The sequence below is a fragment of the Poecilia mexicana genome, unplaced genomic scaffold (genome assembly GCF_051168715.1).
Source record: "Poecilia mexicana isolate PSO_F unplaced genomic scaffold, ASM5116871v1 scaffold_12, whole genome shotgun sequence".
NCBI classification, from domain to species: Eukaryota; Metazoa; Chordata; class Actinopteri; order Cyprinodontiformes; family Poeciliidae; genus Poecilia; species Poecilia mexicana.
In genome coordinates this window covers 16058709-16080926 of record NW_028263381.1, presented here as the reverse complement: position 1 = coordinate 16080926, position 22218 = coordinate 16058709, and the positions used below count along the sequence as shown (strand labels likewise).

General features: G+C 38.5%; 1 protein-coding gene across 1 annotated transcript; it reads right to left on the bottom strand.

Annotated features, from left to right (window-relative positions):
- Window positions 1-847: 847 nt before the first annotated feature.
- npdc1a (neural proliferation, differentiation and control, 1a) lies at window positions 848-21643 on the bottom strand. The gene is made up of 9 exons (XM_014987958.2): window positions 21302-21643; window positions 11304-11450; window positions 3971-4084; window positions 3651-3884; window positions 3307-3373; window positions 2325-2415; window positions 2101-2180; window positions 1923-2022; window positions 848-1838 (listed from the first exon to the last, which is right to left on the bottom strand). Exons 1-9 carry the CDS (start codon window positions 21423-21425, stop codon window positions 1767-1769), a joined length of 1029 nt encoding a protein of 342 aa, XP_014843444.2. The 5' UTR covers window positions 21426-21643; the 3' UTR covers window positions 848-1766.
- Window positions 21644-22218: the final 575 nt, after the last annotated feature.

The following is a 22218-nucleotide window of genomic DNA, read 5'->3' as shown; positions in this document are numbered from 1 at the left end:
AAATATAGCCACACACCAAGCCTGTTGGCAAGAGTGAAATATATTTATTCAAAAGGGAAACGGAATGTAATAGATTTTCAATTAGAAATTTCTAAAAACTCTTCTAAACTCAAGAGACACTCAAAGTAGAAAAGCTTTACATATTTGATTATTTTATAGGAATATTAGGAGTGTCAATAAATGTGGCATTATTGTGAGATTATACAAAATAAAAAAAAAAATACTTTTTACAAATCTCTACTAATCATGGAAACAACTAGAATGACACATTTTAAGGAAATCAAACTGTACACTTAACATGTTTGTATTAAAACTGGGATTTTAACTGAAAACTAACTTTCATTTTGAATGATTTAAGTAACCATGCTTGAATATATATATATATATATATATATATATATATATTCAAGCATGGTGTGTGTGTGTGTGTGTGTGTGTGTGTGTGTGTGTGTGTGTTATTTGTTGCATCTTTTACCCATGTTTTTCTACAAGTGCTTAAATGGAGGGTTATTCCATGTTTTGCGAACATTTCAGAGTAAACAGTTTTCAGTTCTTTGTGCTCATTTTTAAATATAGAGTAAAATAAGGAAGGAATAGAAAGGAAAAACAGAAAGAAAAGAATTAAATGAAAGAAGGAAGGACAAGGAAAGTATAAGAATGTAGATGAGCAAGGAAAAAATGTAAATATAGGAGGATGGGATGACAAAAGGAAGGAAGAAAAGAATAAAAGATATTTTCCCACACTTATCCAGGCCTGGAAAACACTGAAACCAAATTCCAAACGTTTCCAGGCTGCATAGGGACACTGTAAATGAAAACTATGGCAAGCACAAAATGAAAACCTCACTTTTTCCTCCACATGTGGTAAAAAGTTTAATTTTCAATCTTTAGTCTGCATGTACAAATATCTATAAAAAGTGAACAATCTCACTCTTTGTATGTACATTTTGCAGCACGTGGATAGTTTGAGCCCAAAGACTGGAAAGAGGGACACTACAGGATCATTATGATTGCCAGTAAAACATCTAGAGGTACAGCTCATCTCAGATTTCATTCAAGTGCTCGGAAAGTCACTTTCCTCCCCCCTCCATCAGCGACGTGACGCACACACATGGAGGCAGAACGATCCATCGAAGCTTCGCCATGACTAAAACAATACAGTCAAACCATGCAAGACAGCATTAAGTACTTCATTTTTACCTATATAACTTTAATATCTATACTTTATCATCTCAAAATCTTCATGTGCAGCCTATAAGGACAGGAAAATACACGAGCAACACCAGCAGTTACAGTTCAATGACCATTTTATGATGCATTTTTACAGAAAACCGATATGAAATCTGTTAAAACAAAAATTAGAGAGGGTAGTAGAATATTCCTATGTATATGTGTGATATATATACACAGATATATATCATCTGTTATGGTATTCTTTGGAAATAGCTGCAAAAATAAAGAATAAAGACATTAACTCAGAATCAAACACTCAAACAGAACAAAACACTAACACTAGCTTGACTTCGACTTAAATCAACGAAAATTAAATTAAAAGATAGAGTTTCTCTACAACATTGACAGGAATAAATTAACAGGGAACCCATTACATATTTGTAGCACTAAAAAGCCATAGTGGGGGCCTATGTGTTAAAAAGGCGGATGAGAAAACAATCATTTCCACAACATCATTCTCGATTTCCATGCAGGCAGAGAGAGAAAACAGGAGCTTTCATCCAGAGAAAATTTTTTGTGTGTGTGTTCAGTGTTCACTTAGGAATCCCCTGATAATCCGGAGTTGAATCATCAAACAGAGGATTTTTAACTTCCATCTCTCCAGTCTGGGAAGAAAGACGATAAAGCATTTCAATAAAACATCCGATCAGAAATGATTTGAAGGTGCTCAGGTGTGTGTGCGTGCTCACCGGGGCGAGTCCAGGACACTCGTACACCGTGAAGCCGCCTCCCACTTCTTCTTCGTCCGACGTGGCCTCAGCGTCGAGCCCTTTCTGTTCGGGTTTGTGACTGATGGAGAAACGGGGATTTTAAGTTGTGGCAAAAACTCCACAAAAGGCTGTGCGGAGACAGAGACGGGAAACGTACCTTCCCATCGACAGCATCTGTTGTTTCTGGTGCTGATAGTGATACATCTGAGCGTTTTCAGCCAGCGTCTTATCAAGCGTCTTATGGGGGCAAAACAGAGAGAGAATGATGTTAGAAACTGAAATCTGGATGCGTAGAGTGTGGTGGGGGGTGTTGCACAGCTTGTTTTTGCAGAATAAGGGTGAAGAAAAAAAAAAAAAAAACAGAGCTGAGGGGGGACTTACAGATGAACCGTTGGCTGGAGTTGGAGGAACGCTCGGTGCTCTGAAAGCAGGGTAGTCCACCTTCTCAGCAAGACGCGATTCTGTGCGCAGCCTGCAGGGGGAGTCATGATCAACTTTAGGATCAACTTAGGCTCTCATATTTCCCTCAAATTATGAGGATTTCTAAAGTCTGACTTTTTGATACATTTTAAACTCCTTATGGTTTGTATTTCAGTTAGCATTAAGTGTAAAGACTTTTTTTTTCAAGCATTCATTTAAGTACAGTCTGAGAGAAAGTGGGAACTAAAATAAAGAACAGCCATGCTTAAAAAGCTGTCTTTAGTCAGTACACATAAAATAATCTCTCAGTCTGATTAATAAATACATTAAAGACGGCAGTGTACAGTATTTATGTGGAAGAATTTAACTCAGAATAACATTTTGTGGAATTTGAGCAACTCTGGATGCAGTACGCACAACTACCTGCAGATGTCACTAAACATCCTAAATCCATCTGCTGAAAACAAGAAATTTTATTTTAGATTTCCTCATAAATGTGGTTGCTATTCAAAGGCAGACTTCTAAACTTAATCCACTCAAAAAGGAAGTTAAATATAATTCAGCAATCCCAATGAATGGGCCAAAAGAACTAATTGTGTTTGACTGACTGTGGATAAATAGTTGTTCTGTAAAATCAAGTCAGTCTGCTTTTATGTACACAAACTTACAATATACGTCAGGTTAGAGCTTTTCAAATGTTTATCGTTATCCTACGTGTCATTTAAAATAATTAAAATAACAAGAAACTAATCAAATGTTTCATGTAATTAAAAATGCGCAGTTCTGAGGAAAAAAAAAAAAATCAGCGAAGCTTTATCATCATTTGGCTCTGGAATAAAAAACTGTTCAAAAGAGTCAAATAGTTCCCGAGGAATTCAACCAAACACTTTGCTTCCAACTGCAGCAAAAACATCGCATCGTTTTCGCCTTTCTTTATACTTACTTGACGTAACAGACAGAAGCCAAGATCACACACACGGTGCCCACAATAACACACAGCGAGATTATGACTGCAGAAAAATGAACACAAAGAAGAAAATCATTTATTAAGCATTTATAAAATGTAATTTAAAAGTGTGATAAGAAGTTAGATGAGATACTCTTCATGTGGTTAAAAAAATGTAATTCTTTAGCAGTTTTTATGGTTCTAACATTTGGTTAAGATTTAATATCTACTGTATGAAGGGTATTCTTGCTTCATTAGAAATCAGTATGATTCAACTCCCAACAATATCTGCCAATAAAAAAAAAATAATAATAATAAAAAAAAAAGAGTTAAACACTCACTGACAATGATGGTGTCATTTTTGGGATGGGGCACAACTAAAGGGCCGGCTCGGCCATCAGCTGCGGTGAACCTGGGGTGCGGGGTTGGCGTGTTGGGAACGGCGGCGCCCGTGGGGATCGGAGCTGCCGTGGTGCTACGTGGGATTTCCCCCGACAGTCGGTTCTTATTCTGGGACTTTTGCTCAGATGCCCCTGTCCTGCTGTCCTCAAGATCCGCCGGGGAGGAAATGGAATCTGGAAGGTCAGACAGAGATTTTTAGACAAATTTCAGCAACTATAATATCAATGTCACCTTGCTAAATTTGTGGCCGATTTCTTACCAGTTTTTTGCGGTTGATGTTTTGTTGTTTTTATTTTCGACACTTCCTGTTTTTCTATGATGGAGTGAAGGAAATCTATTTCTTCGTCCAGATCAGTGAAGGTCCTCACTTTGCCTAGCCAGCAAAAAACATTTCAAGTTTCAGTTATGTTTAGAAATAAATAACTTTCGTGCTTCTTCAAACTTAAAACGCTTTAATATGAAATCTTTAAATTTGATAGAAATGATGAGATTAAAAAAAATAAATATATATATCCGTCTTTGGAAACATATTTTTGACCGCTGAGGTCAATTGTAACATGACTAACTCATAAATGGCTCAAACTCATTTATACATTTGGGTTTTGGCCCCTAGGTCCCTCCAGCAGTTTTGAATCCCAGTGGAAAAATACCACATACCTGCACTGCTGGGCTTCCAGCAGTGAAGGAAACCCACCTTTCTTATCTTTATTTACTTCCTAATTTGCTTTTGAATTATGCTGCATTCACTGTAAGTGGGAAACTGTTTCACTCTTGCTTTAGTTTCCTGTAACAATAAATTGCTGTTAAAGTTTTTTTTTTGTATTTAATTTAAATTTAGAAATACAATTTGAACTAAAGAAAGAAAATGTTTTGCCATTTTCTCAGATTTACAGCTCTTTCCCTCCCAGGAATCAGTATAACAAAAATAACTAAATGATTAGTACAGAACTTCAAATAAGCCAGAAAAATGAAGAGGTTGTGATATCTTGTCCAAGCTTATATCAGTCTTATATCAGCACCAGTGATCCATATAAGATACATAAGAACATTTTCAGAATTTAAGTAAAAAAAAAAGTACAGTTTGCTCACAAACTAATGTTTAGCTAGAAGATAAAAACTACCCTTAAGTGCATTTTGTGTTAAAACAATCTCCAAAAATAAGCTCACAGCAAAAACAGGAAAAACAGAAAGGAATTTGTTTCATTAAGCCTTTAAAAAGCAGCTAAACAGAAAATATCTCGAAATATTGTTCATATATTCATTTATTTCTAATTATATTTAGCCATGTCTTTTATTTATGGCCATTTTGAGCTGCTGATACCAGTGGTTTTTAGCCACTGATACTGAAAATTCAACTATTTATGAATTTAGTTGTTTTTTTTACTTTTTAACATATTTGAGTATTTTTTTTTTAAACATTTATCTTAAAATGTTTAACCCTTGTCCCATTTTACTTTGGTAAACTGACATCTACTCATCTACTGGATTTTTGCCAAATGAGCATTTCTTCATTTAAAAAACAAAAAAACAAAAAAAAAAAAACATTGCATCGGTTCTTAAAATATCACAAGCAACACGAGGATAACTTTATTAGCTAGACAAGATAAAGCAAAGACTTTCTAAACAGACATGGAAAATATAGACCATCTTTACATTATCGCAGTGACTTTAGATAAAAGAGACGCTCAGGAAAGACACACATTTGGGTTTAAGCATGCGTACATGAATGCACAGGTGCTCCCAGCATCTTACGTGCACAATGACAGACATGGAGTGTGCCTGTGTGTGTTGTTTGTTTGAGGAGCTGGTTAAAAAAGGCCAGACAATACTAAACTGTTGTTAACAGCCCTTTGCGCCAGACAGCGAACCGCATTCCAGCAGGACAGCCCCGGGCTCCAGGGCGACCGGGGTCCACAGTGTGTGTGTGGCCAGGGGAAGGAGCACCGCAGGGGGCGGGGGTTGTCCCCGGAGCAATCAGCCAAACCTCGGCCTCACCGGGCCTGTCCTGTTGCAGGCACAATAGACTCCAAAGCCTGCTGGTAATGGAGGTCATCAAAGAGTTATTTCCCTCCATAAAGCCTCACGTGTATTTATTATTACACGCAAGGCGACAAAGACGACGGGGAAACACGTAAACTTAAAGTGGATTTTAAAATAAAAGCGTCCTGTCTTTTCGCTCTTTTGTTGATTATAATCATCAAATAAAAAAAATATAAGATAACCGAGTGGTGACCAGTGACTCTTTCAAAATAAGTGTCCACCTAAATTATGGTGGCGATTACAGTGTCACTTTCACTCCAGAAGGCTGGCCATCTGGCTCAGTTAATGTGTATGATATGACATAGCAGCACTTTCACTGACTGCTTTGTTTTTTTCCGCCCCCCGCCCCCCTCCACTAATGGCCATTTACTGCACTGCATGGCAGGTGTCTGTGGAGGCGAGATGTGCCATCTGCACTTTGCAGGTGGCTGAGCGCGCCAACTGTGCCTGTGCGCTGGCTGCATACAGGTCCGAATATGAAGAGGCGACGCAGAGAGGACGCATTTGTTGTTGACGTTTTGAATGTTGCTCAGAAAAAATGAGCTTTGCAGAGCAGTCACCTATAAAAGGACTGGCTGGGTGTAAGCATACACACCTCTCCCTGTAGAAGGAGAGTTTTGTCACCGGCCTGATAATGACCCATACCCTCTTGGGAAGCAAACAAACACTAAACATCTCAACAGGGATTGTGTGTCACACACATGCACACTGTTGTCTTTTCCCACTTAAAAACCACTCACATTTCCTGCTCCACCAAAAAACCATACACACATGCACTACCTTTTCACTTCTTTCTGTTAAAGAAGCGTCAAGATTTTCAACTTGCAATCAACCACAATAAACCCTCGTGTGATCATATTGTGCATTGATCTAGCTTTTCTGGCCCAAACCAATTTATGATTTTGACCAAACTGTATTTTTTCCCAAAGGACAATAAAACAAAAACAATGAAGAAATGTGCTAGAGGTTATTTGATAGCGAGTGGAGAAAACTAAGGAGCTCCAAAAACTATCCAGATGTTATAGGGCGATATGTTCATGAGCTTAAAAAAAGTCTTCTGTTTTATGGCAGATTAGATGGGTGCATCTGCAATTCTAACATTAATATTTCAAACAAAATCGTCCAACCATAATGGCTGATTTAAAATTTGTTTTTGGCAATAATTTGCCCCGAAGCTGAACAGAAACGTATACTGATTCAAATAAAAAAGAAAACACAGTAATAGGTCTGGTTTATCACTGATTAATTCTGTTCAGTAAGGCTGAAACTGTGCACCTCTTTCAGTTACCATGGCATCAATTGAGCTTAATTTCTTTATACATGTATAGTCCTTTTCCAAAATTGTAAAACATATGAAAGTCAAACAAATATTGAGCTAAATTTAAATAAATAAATAAATAGTGGTTTAAAATGTTGATCTTAATATGGAACAAGTCATTGGAACCCATTGTTATTAATTGGGGGGGAAAAAGTCACCGGCTAATCACCGCAATAATGTTCTGCTGCCACCTGGCGGGCAATCAGAGAACAACAATCAACATGGAGATTTTTTTTTATTTTTAACTTTTAAGGTCCATTTGATGATCCAACTAGAGGTATAAGATACTAATTGATATTTAAATTTGATTTAGAGTAATCAATAATATTCAAAAACTATAAAGATTTATTTCACATGCCATTACATATTTCAGTTGGTTATTTCTCTTCAGGTTGATAAATATACCTTATATGTCTATCTATACGAGTTACATTTTTGAACTGACTTACTGAAATAAAATTTCCTATGCTAAATTTTTTTACATGCACCTCTGTTGTCCAGTGAGTCTATAGAAAATCTCTACAAACCACTGAGTTAAAAGAAAGCAGATATGCAATTGCAACTTAATGTGTTTTGGTATCAGAACAAAAGAGCGGAGAAGTATATAATGAAATTTCCTTCTTGGCTGGACAGAGCGCCGTATATCCGAGTTAGTGTCCCACAAGCCGAATAAAGGTAGTCACAGCTGAGTGCACAGCTCTGAATGACTGCAAACAGCCTCACCTGCCTTTCAACTTCCGCTTTGCACAAATAATACACCTTGGTAGAAAAACCAAGGGTTCCTACGGAGGTTTAATGTCAAAAATTACATATTCAGCCTGATCCATTCGTCTATCCAGAACTTGAATAGGTGATTTTGATTTTTTTCGCACTTCAAATCAAATTTTCCCCACACTGTATTAATCTTTATCGATTCCAAATCTTAATGTCAGTCGTATCTACAAAAAGACTAAGGAATGCTAGACAAACTAAATGAAATGAAAAATGCACACCCATATCACCGAAATAACGTTTAAAACCCCAAAACAAGCAAAACACCTGTATAAATATTGTCAAATGTTAATAACCATTAAAATTTTGTAATTTTCATTCACTTTGTTAATTTAAGCAAGGAGATAATCGTCTTTAGCAGGCACTAATGAAATACACTTGGCACCTTCCTTTTTATAAAACACCTGCTAAAAATGTCAGCAGCTGTAATTCCCAACTGTGCCAAAGTGTAAATGAAAAAGTTCAAACTGATCACATGTGATGATCAATGTTAAATTTAGAATAAAGAAGCTCAGATTTAATTAGTAGATTAGTGAAAATAATAAAATATCGGACCAATAACTATGCAAAATAAGAGTCTTTTCAAGCTGAAATCATTGGAATCAAATCATTAGACAGGATTAAACGACGGCTTTAATATCTTTAGTACGGTAAAATTGTACAAGGACTTTTCGTTTATGTATTTTTTATTTTTTTTCAGACCTTCTGCTGCCAAACTGCAGCTGGACGTTTGCGGCAATTGCCCGTTAGTCCAACAGTTGCCAGACGCTGACAGATAAGATGATGAAAGGGGGAAACAAACTGGATGATGGAGATAAAAGCTAGAAAGGACACAAAAGCTACTGTGTAAAAGAGCAGAAACCACTTTGTTCACGCCCTGCCTTCACCATGTACGCAACACAGCTGCTTTTAAAGAATGGCTCTTCTGTCGCTCTGTTTGTGCTTTTCACCAGAAGACATGGCTTTGAGGCATATTATCTGTTTACTAATGGCAGTGAACGCCTCCATGACAAACACAGGCAGTTCTGCCTACCTGTTCCCTTACCGTGGATGCTCTACACCCATCAGCTGATTACACTTAATAATAATAATATGACATTTTTTTGTTGTGAACTCTGAGTATTTGGTGCATTTATTGTAGTACAGCATGAGTGTATCTATCCTGGTAATCCATGCCTCCCACCCTGCCACTGACGGACCAAAAAAAATTAATTTTCACCCCATTTGTTTATCTTGTCAAAGGACACAATCCCAAAACACGAACAAAACAGAACTTTTTGGCTTTTCAGGAAAAGTAGAACTGATCTAAACTAGAACAGAAAATTATTTACTTCAGTTTAGTGTCAAGAAAAAGGCCTTTTGTGCAGCCTAATTCAGAAAATAGAAGTGTTTATATCTGTGTAGGAATAAATGCGCTCAAGGTCGATACTTGAGCGCATTGAATTGGAGCCGTTTTTGCCCGCTTGTAAAGCAGGCGTTGTTGTCAACTGGTGCTGGATAAAAAAAAAAAATTCTGAATAATGTTAAATGAAACGGTCCGTGAATCAGAAATAAACAGTTCTGCAAATTCTTTCCAATTCTGAGAAATTTAGAGCAGAATGACGACAGAAGTTACAAACAATAAAACTCGCTGAAAGCGGCCCGATAAGCTGCGAAACAAACTTTAAATCTGGGTGGAGCGCAACTAAAATGATGACGGCAACATCCTGGGTCAGAAACGCAGCTCTTTAATTACCACCACCCACCGCTACACACACTAAGCAACAAAGTTTCAATTTTGTGATTTATTCGTTATGTGACATTTTTCAGGCGGCGAGTAAAGCTGCCCAACTAAACCACGCCAGCAGCTGGCCTGAAGCTCCTTATTGTTTTCTGACGCGTCGAAAGGCGTGCGATGCCTCTGACGAAGCAAATACACATCATTTTGTGCGAATCTGAGCAATTAAAGGAAACGGCGAGGATTTCATCTGTTCACAACAGCCACTTCGTGGGTCTGAGTGGCGAGTGTGAAAATAAGAGTCACTCTCTCCCGAGCGGATCAGAGTGTTCGGTAGTCTCCAAAGACTTTATGTAACCACTGTGCAGCTTAAACGTCTGCATGATGTACCAGATTCATACCACACACAAACTCATAGTGCTGCACAAAAAATCCCTTCATCCTCTGCGTGACAGGAACTTTTCTCCTGCTCAACCAAACATTTTTTTTCCCCCTTTTCTTTTTTTTTTTATCTGATGCTTCGCAATTAGTTGAGTCAAGTTTCTCCTGGATCATCTCCTGCTGCTAATTCCCATCCAATTCATTAACCCTGCAGAGGTTCAACACCCCCACCAATAACATAAATGTATATCGTTTATACTGAGGAAAACCACTCCTCCATTTCAGTTTTTGCTTTGAACGCAGCACAAACTGTTATAGAAATCAGAAAAATGAGACTTCTTTCCATTGCCTGGCTGTTTTATTGAGTGATATTAAATTCAGGGATGAAGATGAAGGGCAAAAGAGAGAGAGGGAGAGAGAAACATGTTATTGCAGTGATTAAGGCTGCCAGTGCGGGGGCGGTGCATATATGTGTGTGTGTGTGTGTGTGTGTGTGTGTGTGTGTGTGTGTGTGTGTGTGTGTGTGTGTGCTGCAAACACAGCAGGGGCAGAGCAGGATTAAAGCTGAAAATGCTCTGTTGCTGGGAGAAGCATAAATGGGAGAAATGAAGGAAAAGCAAAAAAAAAAAAACAATCAAAAACACAGATGAAATGACAGCTGAACAGAGAAGCAAGTGCAGCTGAATTGAATTGATAGATGCTTAAATGCTTAAAAAGGCACAGGGCAGCCATGGCTTGGCTTTATAGAGAACTGGTTTTCATTTGGACAATAAACTGCTTGAGCAGCACATACATACTGACGTCTCTTTGACCGGAGACACGGAGACTCTGAAACATCCTCACTTGATTAGTATAAATGCATCGTTGGCCACATCTGCTGCTCTACTGATAAAGGTGTGTACATAGTCTTAAAATGAATTCAGCTTTTATTGCAGTAGCGTAACCTCACACAGGAAATTGTGGGAAAACCTTTGAAGTAAATGTATTTAATGGAGAAATGCATCGCGCATCACTTCCTTTATAAAGGGGAAGCACCTAGTTCTACTGCATCCTCTCAGCAGGTTAGAGCATAAAGTTTCATATGTATTATATTAACATTTTGTTATGAAAAAAAAAAGTGCCATGTCTCCAAATTGTTTCCACATATCTGACTGTAAGTATGTTAAAAACCATTGTATCAATAGTTTTCTTATTCGAAAACGAACATTAGTGTTATAACAACCATAATAATAATTATAAAATTAGCAATGAGAATAATTATTAATATTCATCATTGTTTTTACATTACTATTATTATTATTATTACAACATACTTGAATGCAGTGTGTGTGCAAGTGAACGGTGTCTGATGTTTTCTGTCCATACCATTTTTATGGTGCGTCTTCAGCACACAGCGTCCTTCGCCGTCCTCCCGAAACGGGGAGAGGCAGGAGCCGCACTCAGACGACGGTGGGTGGCAGTGGTGGCGTCTCAGCCGGGCACAGTCTATCGGATGAGGGCATTTTCTGTGAGCTAAGGGAGAGAGACATACAAAAAAAAAAAAAAAAAAACAATTTAGAAACCGCACAGGAGATGACGCGGCGCCAAAAATCCTGTGAAGAAGATGTGACTCAACTCTGCAAGTCACATCTCTCGTTTGTGGGCGTCTTTTATCTTAAACTCAAAAACATCTCACCTTGAAGAGTTCGCATGCCGACGTCACAGTTCCTAACAAGCAGCGTCAACGTGTTTTATTATAAACCTCTCGGATTTTGTTTCAGCCAAACACATTCACCAGAAAGAACATGAAAATAATAATAAAAAAAATAAAAAGTTAAAAACCCAACAATCTCTCCACTGCACAGTGTTGTGATCATGGCCCAACTCTTCAGCCGGTTTAATCAGGTCAAACCCAAATAAAGACCGATGTTCTCCCGCTATCGGCTCAGATAATCACCTGCCCTCATTACCGTCCGTCTGAATGAATTTAATTTAGATGCACGCGCAAACACGCACAGCTGGTGGGAACCCAAGGATGTGTTAAGGTCATAGCAGGTGTGTGTGGCAGGAGAGGGCAGAGAGAGGCTGATAATGAGCACTGCGGTGCCGTGTGGAGGGCCCAGCTAAAGGTGAACAGCACAGCAGGCGTAGACACTGTCATAACAGATGCAGCATGCAGTGACATGAGGAGGAGAGACAGAAGATGAGGTCAGTATTCTCTAGCCCTGTGTTGGACCTGACATTTGGCTGCAGCTGCCCTCTGCAGTCGCATCCTTCCTTTCTCAAACAGAGCTTTGAAGATTTTCATTTTCCTCCCTCCTCACTGCACATGGTGGCAAGATAAACGTCCTTGTTTTATGGTTAGAATTAGTCATTAATGTAGCTGTGGGAAAATTTAGGACATTAGATCATAGCAACCATTTCCTGCTCTGAACCTGATTGTCACACGAGAGGCAGAAAGTCACTGATTTCCTCACTGAAAATGTATCAATACTCTCATAAGATTAAGAAAGCAATGCATAGATTAATAGATAAAACTGGGCTAGAAGTGAACATTTATCAGCAGATGTCTAAGTTAAGTTTTAAGATGTCTAATAAACAGCTATCATTTACTGTGCCAAGATCAGGAAACAAACTCAGTTCCCTGATTTTATTTTAAAATATGATTTCAACACAATTTTCAGCTGCAGTCCTATTTTGGTAAGAGAAATAGAGGGAACTTAAAAATAGCAACACAAAAGCAGATATTGGGTTTCCATGTCCTTGGTTGACCTGCAGCTGTGCAATTTGAGAAATCTGCTTTGGGACAGATTTAAAAAAATAATAATACTATTAACTCCTGACAACAAGAAATCCCAGAGTTTCCAAAAAAAAAAAAAAAAAAAAGCTTTGAGCTTTAATCCGTTTCCATTCCATTTCATTTAAGTTTCACATGAAGTAAAGAATGAAAACGTGGAAAAATGCATCATACGTTTATTGTTAAGTACGGTAGAAGATCTATGATACTGAGGGCCTCCATCGTGTTTTTTTCCTGAAATATCAGGGCGTCTTAAATTTAAATCTTTCTGTTGGAAGAGTCAAATACAGTAAAACTATCCAAGAAATATGGCCAAATCGATGCAGAAATTGCTCACTAGATACTAAACCTACCTCTCTTCAGATCTAAATCCTGTAGAAAACCTTTGAGGTGAACTGATGGCAGAAAAGTACGAGAGAACACAGGTCTCTGGGTGATCTACAAAGATTTCATGTCAATATGTCATGTGAGAAACAATTTCTATGATGAATTTAATGATTTACCTCAACTTCGTGGAAACTGCAAACACTGTTCTGGCCCCGTGCCTCTCTTTGTATTTGCCTCTGTTGTCACTTTAACACACTCATGATCACGCCAACGCGTCTCCCATCTGAAAAGGTCCTTTATCAGATTTTTTTTGTTACGAAAGCAGTTGTCCTAAATTTTAAAATATCTGCTCTCTCCTAAAAATTATGATGCAGTGAAAATCTCAACACCTTTTGGTCAGCACTTTGTGCGTTATCCATGTGGGAAGCAGATAATTATTCTCCCAACACGCATTTAATCAGAAACACCGACACACTCCAACTGTGAGATTTGGCGACAGAGTAAAAAAAAAAACAAACAAAAAAAACAAGGGTGACGCTCGGGTGCAGTACAACCAATATCTGAGATTTAGAAGCAGCATAGAAACGGGTAGGGAGCTCTTTACTTTCAACAAACAAACAGGCACAGATCTTTATTTTTCAGCACAGGAAATTACAAAGTCCCAGACAAAAAACAAAAACATGCAACATAGTATAAAATAAATCCCTAAAGCATATCAGAACGTTCGGCCTCAGTTTAGTCAGGAGGAGTGAGGGCACATTATGCAACAGAGGAACTCAGAAATTGGTCCTTGGAATTAAGTGGAGAAAAAAAAAAAAAACTTTACTAACCATCTGCCGCTGCTGTTGCCAGGGTTTGAGCTCAGCAGAAACTCAGCCAGGAAAAAGAAAAACTGAGAGCAAAACAGTGGCATACATTCTCACAAAGCCTTATAAACACCTACGCTCTCAGACCAACACATATATGAAAGCATGTTTGCAGCTCGGTGCTCCTTCAAGCTGTTCTGCAACTACAGTGGAACAAGTGTCACAACATGCAGTCGTGTGCGTTTGTGATTTTGGTCAGAACTTTTTTTTTTTTTTTTTTTTTTTTTTTAACTGGAAAAGTAGGAAATTGGTAGGCAGAGATTCTTCAATTCCCATTGTTTGCATTTCCTGACTCAGATAGCAGACAGGATGTAAGCCAAGCACTCAAAATCAAGTGGAAACATTAAAGAGCTCAGCTTGGTTTCTCTGCACTTAATAGAACCACTGAGTGTATCTCCGCTTGGGCTCTAAAGGACGCGTTTGTGTTTGGCTTTTGGAGTTTCTACTTCAATCTCAAATTACAAAAAAACCAAACAAATGTTTGGCCAGCCTGTTTCTAAATGTTTGCTTTCATTAGCCTCAGCTGGGGCAAACCCAGCCGCTGAATGCCTGAGAGAGCTTTACTTTCTCACGTCGTACGTAAAAGGAGAGTCAACACAAATACACTATGCAGGGCAAATTCATATATAAATATTTTTCTTAGTTTGCTTTTTGAGAACTGTATAATAGAGAAAAATTATTACTTAAAAAAGGTGGATATGAGTAATTACCACTTTTCAATAACTCTACTCGGGCTTTATCTCTTTTTAGGTTAACTGGGATCAAAGCTCACAAATGCTTTGTTTTGTCAGTATGAATAGCTTTACCACATCAATCACTTAGACAGCATTGTGGTGTTCCCCACAGGTCTGAGCTCAGTCCTTTTGTTTTGTTTTTTTGTTGTTTTTTTCCCCCCCCTTACATGTTACACCTTGCTCATCTTTTCAAAATATAAATATATTTATCTCGATTATTCTGTATTGTACATCTCAACTAAATGTGCTGAATTCAACAGCTTTGCCAATCCAGCAGTTTGAGACTTATTGTCAAAATGGCACCGTTTCCATAAAGTAGACAAGAACGGGTGATGGCGATCATTCTGTCCGGTCACCCAAATATCAGTTTTGCTAAACTTGAACACTGTAAAATGTCATATCAGCCAAAATGAACCAAGAGTGTATATTTGATGCCAACTAAGATTAAGTTATACATTTGATTTAACTCCTGATTTATCAAAAAAAAGAGTTAGGCTTTTATCTAGTCTCAGGTAGTTTGATGATCTGAGGGTGCTTTGTGATAGCTAAGGGAACTATGAATGTCCAACCATCGGTTTTTGATCTTAAACTGAAGTATGCTGGATTAATGCGGCAGGACAATAATTCTAAGCACACCCACAAGTCCACATCTGAATAGATTAATAAACAGAAAAGAAAGGCTTTGAAGTGGTCTAATCAAAGTCCAGACTTAAAACAGACTGAAAGGCTGTGGTTTAATTTTAACCAGGATGTTATACCACTAGACCATTCCAATGTGGGTGGATTAAAACAATTCTGCAAAGAGATAGAGGACCAATATCCCAACAAAGATTCATTGCCAGGAACTGCAAACAAGCAGCGGCAGCTTTTGGCATCAAGGGTGGCACAACCGGTTATTAAGTTCAGGGCCTATGGATAAAGTCGTAACTTTAAATGCTGGATTTTTATTCTTATCCAACATTAAAATGCATTTGATTATCTGAAAATGACAAGAAAGCAAAAAGTAAAGAAATCCGTAAGGCTTTCAAATAATCCAAAATTCAAACCAAAAAACTTTGATCTTGATCTTTTACTTTCATTATTAATCGAAGTTCCAGTTTACATCCACCATGTTAAAGAAAGCCATCAGGATCATTTAGTGCGATAAACTGTAACACACATCAGCAAGGAATGACAGTGTACAACAAATATTTACACATGTGGACAGATTGGTATGCACTGCCAAACCAGCTGCTTCTGGTAAGCAGTTGAATAACTGCTGGGAAATTATCTAATAACTTTCAGATTCCACAGGGTTAAATTTAACCATACAACAATAAAGATTTTTAATAAAAGTACAAGAACGCTGCAGAGTCAAATGAATTTTTTTCCCCCTCATAGAATTGTGGAAAGTCCCAAGCTTAATTTAAACAGCCATTTGAATGGAAACCGTTTATGTCAGCGGTTTTTTTTTTGTTTGTTTTTTTTATAAGTGTGTAGAAGTCGTTTCCCATGTGATGCAATGGACGCCTGTGTCGTTCCGGCGGAAAGTGGGGCATGATTTTGCACCTGTTAAAAGCGCAGATGAACACACGCAGACACAGGAAGTACAACATTAGTTCTGCAAGCAGACAGTGGTACAGGTGAGAAGGAAGTGAGAAAAAAAAACAGAGTTAAAGATATCTGCTACCGAGAAGGAATGCAAGTTCGCGGAAGAATGACGAGGAACTGGATGCCTTCAGTCTTTGTCTGCCTTTTCTCTTTGTCTGTCACTGTGTCGTTTCTTTTGCAGTAACCTCTGTCAAGTCGGCCAATTAGCAATATAAATAATTACACCGCGAGGAATTAATGAGAATGAAGCAGAGCAGCTTACAGCACAACAATAAAGGTGGAAAGGGTTTAAAAAAAATAGTGTAGAAAATAAATCTTAGATCTTGTTTTGTTCTTCATCATGACCGATAGGTTAATTATCATCTTGCTGGATCATTAGCTGAATAAATAAAGAATACTAACAATTGTGGAACATTTGTTGGATTGACTTTTTATCCCTACGATATCTACACAGGAGCACTACTGATTAACTTGAGGTTCTCCTCATTTTTTTTTTTTTTTAAGAACTGGGTAAATATGACGGCAGCTTTCTTGGTAAGGATGTGGGCTACACGTAGCCGTACATGCACAAACCGACACACCGAAACCTGCTGACATAGAAACAAGGGTGCTCCCCCCGGTTCTGAGTTTTCAGATGGATACGAACGAGTCGGTTTGCCGACAAATGAGAGGGAAAAAAAATAAAAATAGGCTACATATCTGACGGCGATGGCTTGAGAACCACCTTTCAGCCTCGGCTGTCAGCTCTATTGTTTAAGACTTTCCTTCTGAAACAACACAAGAGACAATGAGGCAATTCAACATTGCTGACAAGCACCTTCTGGCTGCTGCGTAATTTAATTACCGAAGCGGGAAACCAATGGTATTGAAGCTCTTTGTGAAATGCTGTCAATGTCAAACTCAAGAGCGTACGGAGCTGTACAACAGAGGCGTTTTAAAACCAGATGTGGTGCTTTTTTTTTTTTCTTTTTTTTTTTATCTTTAGCCTGGAATTTTTGACTCACTTCCTTAAAAAGGCAGATTCAATGTAAAATACATTAATCATACAAAAGATATTTACGAGAAACCGTATCCTGACGTGGTCCGGCATCACTGTGTTAAGAGGAGGTGTAACCAAAACCAAACTGTGCAATTAGCCTGAAACTTTACTCAGACCGGATTATTGCACAATTAAATTAAAAGTCCTACTTTAAGTACTTTTCTCAATAAACTGATTTGTTCCTCATTCCAGAAAAATGTTACTGTACTTCCAGAGAAACTTTTCACAAGCAGTTGTGCTGCAAACAATTATATACCAGTATTTAAAGTTTCACTATGTCCCATCGTGAATTTGTCCCTCCATTTTTAACATTCGCTTGCGTTTTGACCCTTTCCAATTTGTTATTTTTATCCTCTTTAACTATCGTACACTAGGAGAAAGGGATGAAATATGCGTTTCAGTTTATCGAGATGTGGACAAGAACAATTCAGCACACCTGAACCATTTGGACTGTTAAGACAGTACTCATCCTTTACCATTTTTGCTTTTTTTTTTTCCTAAACTCGACTTCTTGAGTGTAAAAAAAAAAAAAGAGTAGTCAGTCACAGGATGTCATTTACCAACCGCACACTGTGGGAAAACTCTGTAAACACCCCACCCACCGGTTACAATGTTTTCTATATCCAAATCAGAGCAGTGATACGTCACTATACTGGTTTCATAAGAATGGCATTAACTTTTGGGGAATATTACATCTAACCTTCATTGATTGAGGTTCTGATCTGTATATGGGTCAGTCAACACAACCCAAAAACGTTGGGTTTGAAATGTTGGGTTACAAAAGACACAAAATATCAAAGTAGCAAAATAACCAGCATTGCTGTTTTTATTCCTGAACCCAACACTTGGATGCACGAGTGTTAAGTGCATAAAAACGTGCAGGTATGTAAATGTTTTTACATACTCTCGGGCGTTTCAATGTCTCCTTGTGCTCTCGTCTGGCCTTTCCCAGCTCTTAATTCCCACAGTAAATTACTGCTTTGGCTGCAGGGCAGAAAAGGTTGAATGAAAAATCTCAGAGGAAAAAGCCACTGTGTATGCAAAGAGGAGGCCGAGTGTGACACTTAAGGATGTGACTGGTTAAAGCTTAATCCTGGTGAGGGAGGAAAAAAAAAAAGGCCACAGTCCGAGGCTCGCTGAGTAATAAACACGCTGATTCCAAGTGGGTTGTGGAATAACAAATTCGGCAGCACAACAATGATCGTTCTCAGTCAGAATATTGAGGGAAGGAGGTCTTCTCCAACACTTCAGTCACAAAGAACATGCAAAACTAAACAGATTTGAATAAAAAGCTACAGAATGATTGTGCAGAATACAAGAAACCCTGAATGTTCAATAAATTTGGAACTTTCAGAGCTTACTAAACATAGTTTATGCAAGCAATTGCTTAAATGGGGATTTTGGGTAACTTCCAACTCCAGATCTCAGTGTTAGGAAACCAGCTTGATGGCATATTTACACTTGACACGCCAGTGTTTTACTGAATCAGCTGCGGAGTCATGAATCCATCTACAGTCGATTTTCCTGGACCCCAAACGTGTTCTCTTTTCGAAGGAAAACACATTGAATTTAATCCCGTTTACGTTATGCGGAGCTGTGGATCCTACAAGACTGACGCAGCTTTCCTCTGCAGCCATTTCACAGTAGAGTGGTGGGAGAATGCGCCGCCGTCTCCAACGCTCCTGTGATTTCCACACGACATATGCGAACAATAGCCCACATACTGCAGCACTGCCACTCGCCGTTATGAGCAAGCTGCGTTCGACTGCAACAGTTGTCACGTTGAAAACAAATCAAAGCCTCTGACAGCCGATGAGACCCAACATATTCTCTGCAGGAAGAAAAAGACAACAAGACCCGCAATCCTCCAGCTGTTAGTCTCTGAGCATGTTTGAGAGATGATTACAATATTCTGCATCACGTTGCACCTGCAAAAGTGTTCCTACGCCTTTAACCTTTTTACATGTCGTCACCTCAAATCACAAACTGCAATGCATTTAAGGGAATACAATGTGGTAGATAAACAGAAACTGAAAGAGCACTGCTTAATCCACCATTCAACAAAAAACTAAAACATGTAAAACATGGTGGCGGCAGCACCATGCTGTGGGAAAGCTGGTCAGAGACGATTTGAAGAGCATTCATATAAAATACAGGCAGCAGAGCAAAGGAATTGAAAAACTGGCAGAGATTGACACCAGGGACCCTAAACACTCAGTCAGAGCTACAACGGAAGGGTCTAGTCAAAGTCCAGGCTACCTTTGTTGAGAATATATGTGGCATGATTTAAAAATTTCCCTGTGTCTCCTTTTGGTGGACACATGCCCAGTAGGAGTACCAGCTGTTATTGCAGTAAAAGGTGGAACAACAAAGGTTTTGACTTTGATTTTTATTTGCAATTTTGTAATCTATATATAATTTTCCAGGCATTTTTTTTGCATCAATTCCATTAACCAGAGCAGGATTTTGCAGCACAGACAATATAATCCACAGTATTTGCAGTACAGAGTTCAAGAATCCACATTTTTGCTAGAGTCAGAGCCACAATTCTCACAAATAAATAGATTTAAATCACAACATCCAAGAAGAAAGTGGCCAAATATTTGGGTTTTAGCTTAGAAAAGTCAGGGGTAAAGATTAAAACTTGGCCAACATAGTAAAAACAATAAATTAATAAATTAAAAAAACCACTGCGGTCTCTGAGTCAGAGTTTCTCCGTTCATCCTTTACATCATTTCGCATTAATGGCCTTCAGACTTCAGTGGTTTAAAGTGAACAATTACCGCTGCTTAAACCTGAGATAAATTCACCACAGCCTGTGTCAGTGCCACGTCACCGAATGTTCAGCGCTAATGCGGACACTGTCTGGGGGTTTTGTGTGTCTGATAAAGGCTAAAGATTAAAAGTGACGGATGGTTCAGCTGCTGCTTTTCCCATCGTTTTTTTTTTTTTTTCTGTTTTCTAAAAGCTGAGAAGCGGCTTAACTTCCCTGTCTATTCAAACACCAGGCTATCACATGATATACATGTACCCAGAAGTAAATTGGGTTAATAAATCTCACAATGGCTCACAAACCTGTCCACATGCAGCTCAGGAGGGCAAAATCATAAATAAACCGATGGAGCTTTTAAGATTTCCTTATTGCTCGAACTTAACGATTTAATTCAGTAAGCTTTTAAAATCCCACTGCTGGATTTTAGTTAATGTTTTCCATAGTTAATAGAATTACCTATAACAATTACAGAGCCTACTCTAGATGGTATATGGCCCAAAGCAAAACTCACCAGTCATACCAGCGCCACTGACCTTCCATTATAATTTCCATTCTTTTATCAATTTGGCATTCATGTTAATGTTTCATCATTAGCTAGAGAGAAAACATTGAACTAAATTGACTATATGACCTATTGTTCTCTACAAAATTTATTACAAGCTTTCCCTAACTCAGAATGAAAGCACAAGCTGAATAAAGTAAAAGTATATAGTAAATAGAGAATTGTATCCTTTGTTGAAAATGTGGAGCTAATTTAAAGAAAAATTGTATAAAAGGTGAAAAGCAATAACTTTAGGACTAATTATCCTACTGTAAAATTATCACTAACTTCCATCCTTTATGCTCTGCCTTAGTATGCATACAACTGGTACATTCGTAAACCTGACCTATGTGGATTCAGTACCCAGGTGAAAAAGTCGCAAAGTTCGCATCTACCTTGGCCCGACCTAATAAATTCACCTCCTTACATTAAAAAAAAAAAGTCTATTATTAACAACTGCTTACAAGGAAACAGATTAAATTGCCCGAGAAGGAAGGGAATTTTCATTTCCCTCATGCTTTCCTCCAGATCCATCGGTTTAACCTGCTCACACAAACATCACATAATAAACAACAAGCGTTAATTAAATATTACAAAAAGGCCCGTGGGTTCTTTTAAACTATTAGCAGCAGTACTGGAAACAGGTGACCTGGCAACCCTTTGTTTCTTTTGGGCAATTCCTGCCCAGCTTTAGGTTTAATAAATGTGAGCATTTACCTGGGAGGCTGGCGCTCACGGGGACGTAACATAGCAGCATAAGCAGCGGCAGCGCGGCGGCGAGCAGCAGCGGCATCGAGGCCCGGTGCTGGTGGCCGCACCGCGGACTGGAAAACAGCAGCATCCTGGGGGTCTTCTGCTTGACGGAGGACCGACGAATGTTGTTGTCATTCCCCCATCACTTTATTTCTGTTTCTGTTTCTGCTTTATGGTTTCAGTGGCGCAGGAACGGAGCAAAGCGCGATGTTACAGACAGCAGCGGTAAACCGAGCGGAGGGGATGCCGACCGACTGATCCCACACTCACTGCGCAGCGTAATCCGCGGCAGGGCTAAAGATAGTGGAGCTTCAGGCGGAGGAGGAGGCGGAGGAGGAAGGGGTGGCCAAGTGTTTGATATGGTACCTTCAGGGTTCCCTCGTAAAGTCCAACACGACTCTTTCCGACTCAGTAAATTAGAAATTGAGTCTGTTTGGGTACAGTTCAAAAGGAGAAACTCATAGAGTTGATTTAGATGAGTGAATGTGTGTTGGTTGATCTGTATAAAGAATTTGAGAGGCCTAGTGATAATGTCTGATGTCAAAATTAACTTTTAACAATTATTTTTCAAACAGGTTGCTATGTGTTGAAGTTGGAGAGTCAATCCTAAAAATATTCATAACCATGGCAGATTTACTTTATTAATTATTTTATTCAACAAGAGGCTTGTTTCTGAAAGAAAATGAGATAGTCTGTTGGAAATTATATAAAACATTCTCAGTAATAAATGAAAAAAATCTTTATTGGCATTAGTGCAGTGAAACCCTGCTTTTACATATTTCCTTCGGCATTCATGTTTCCTCCTTGAGGTTGGAAGGCCTCTTTACCATTACTCTAATCTTTAGCTTCCTTTCCAGTTTCTGTATCAGATTCTTGCTTAA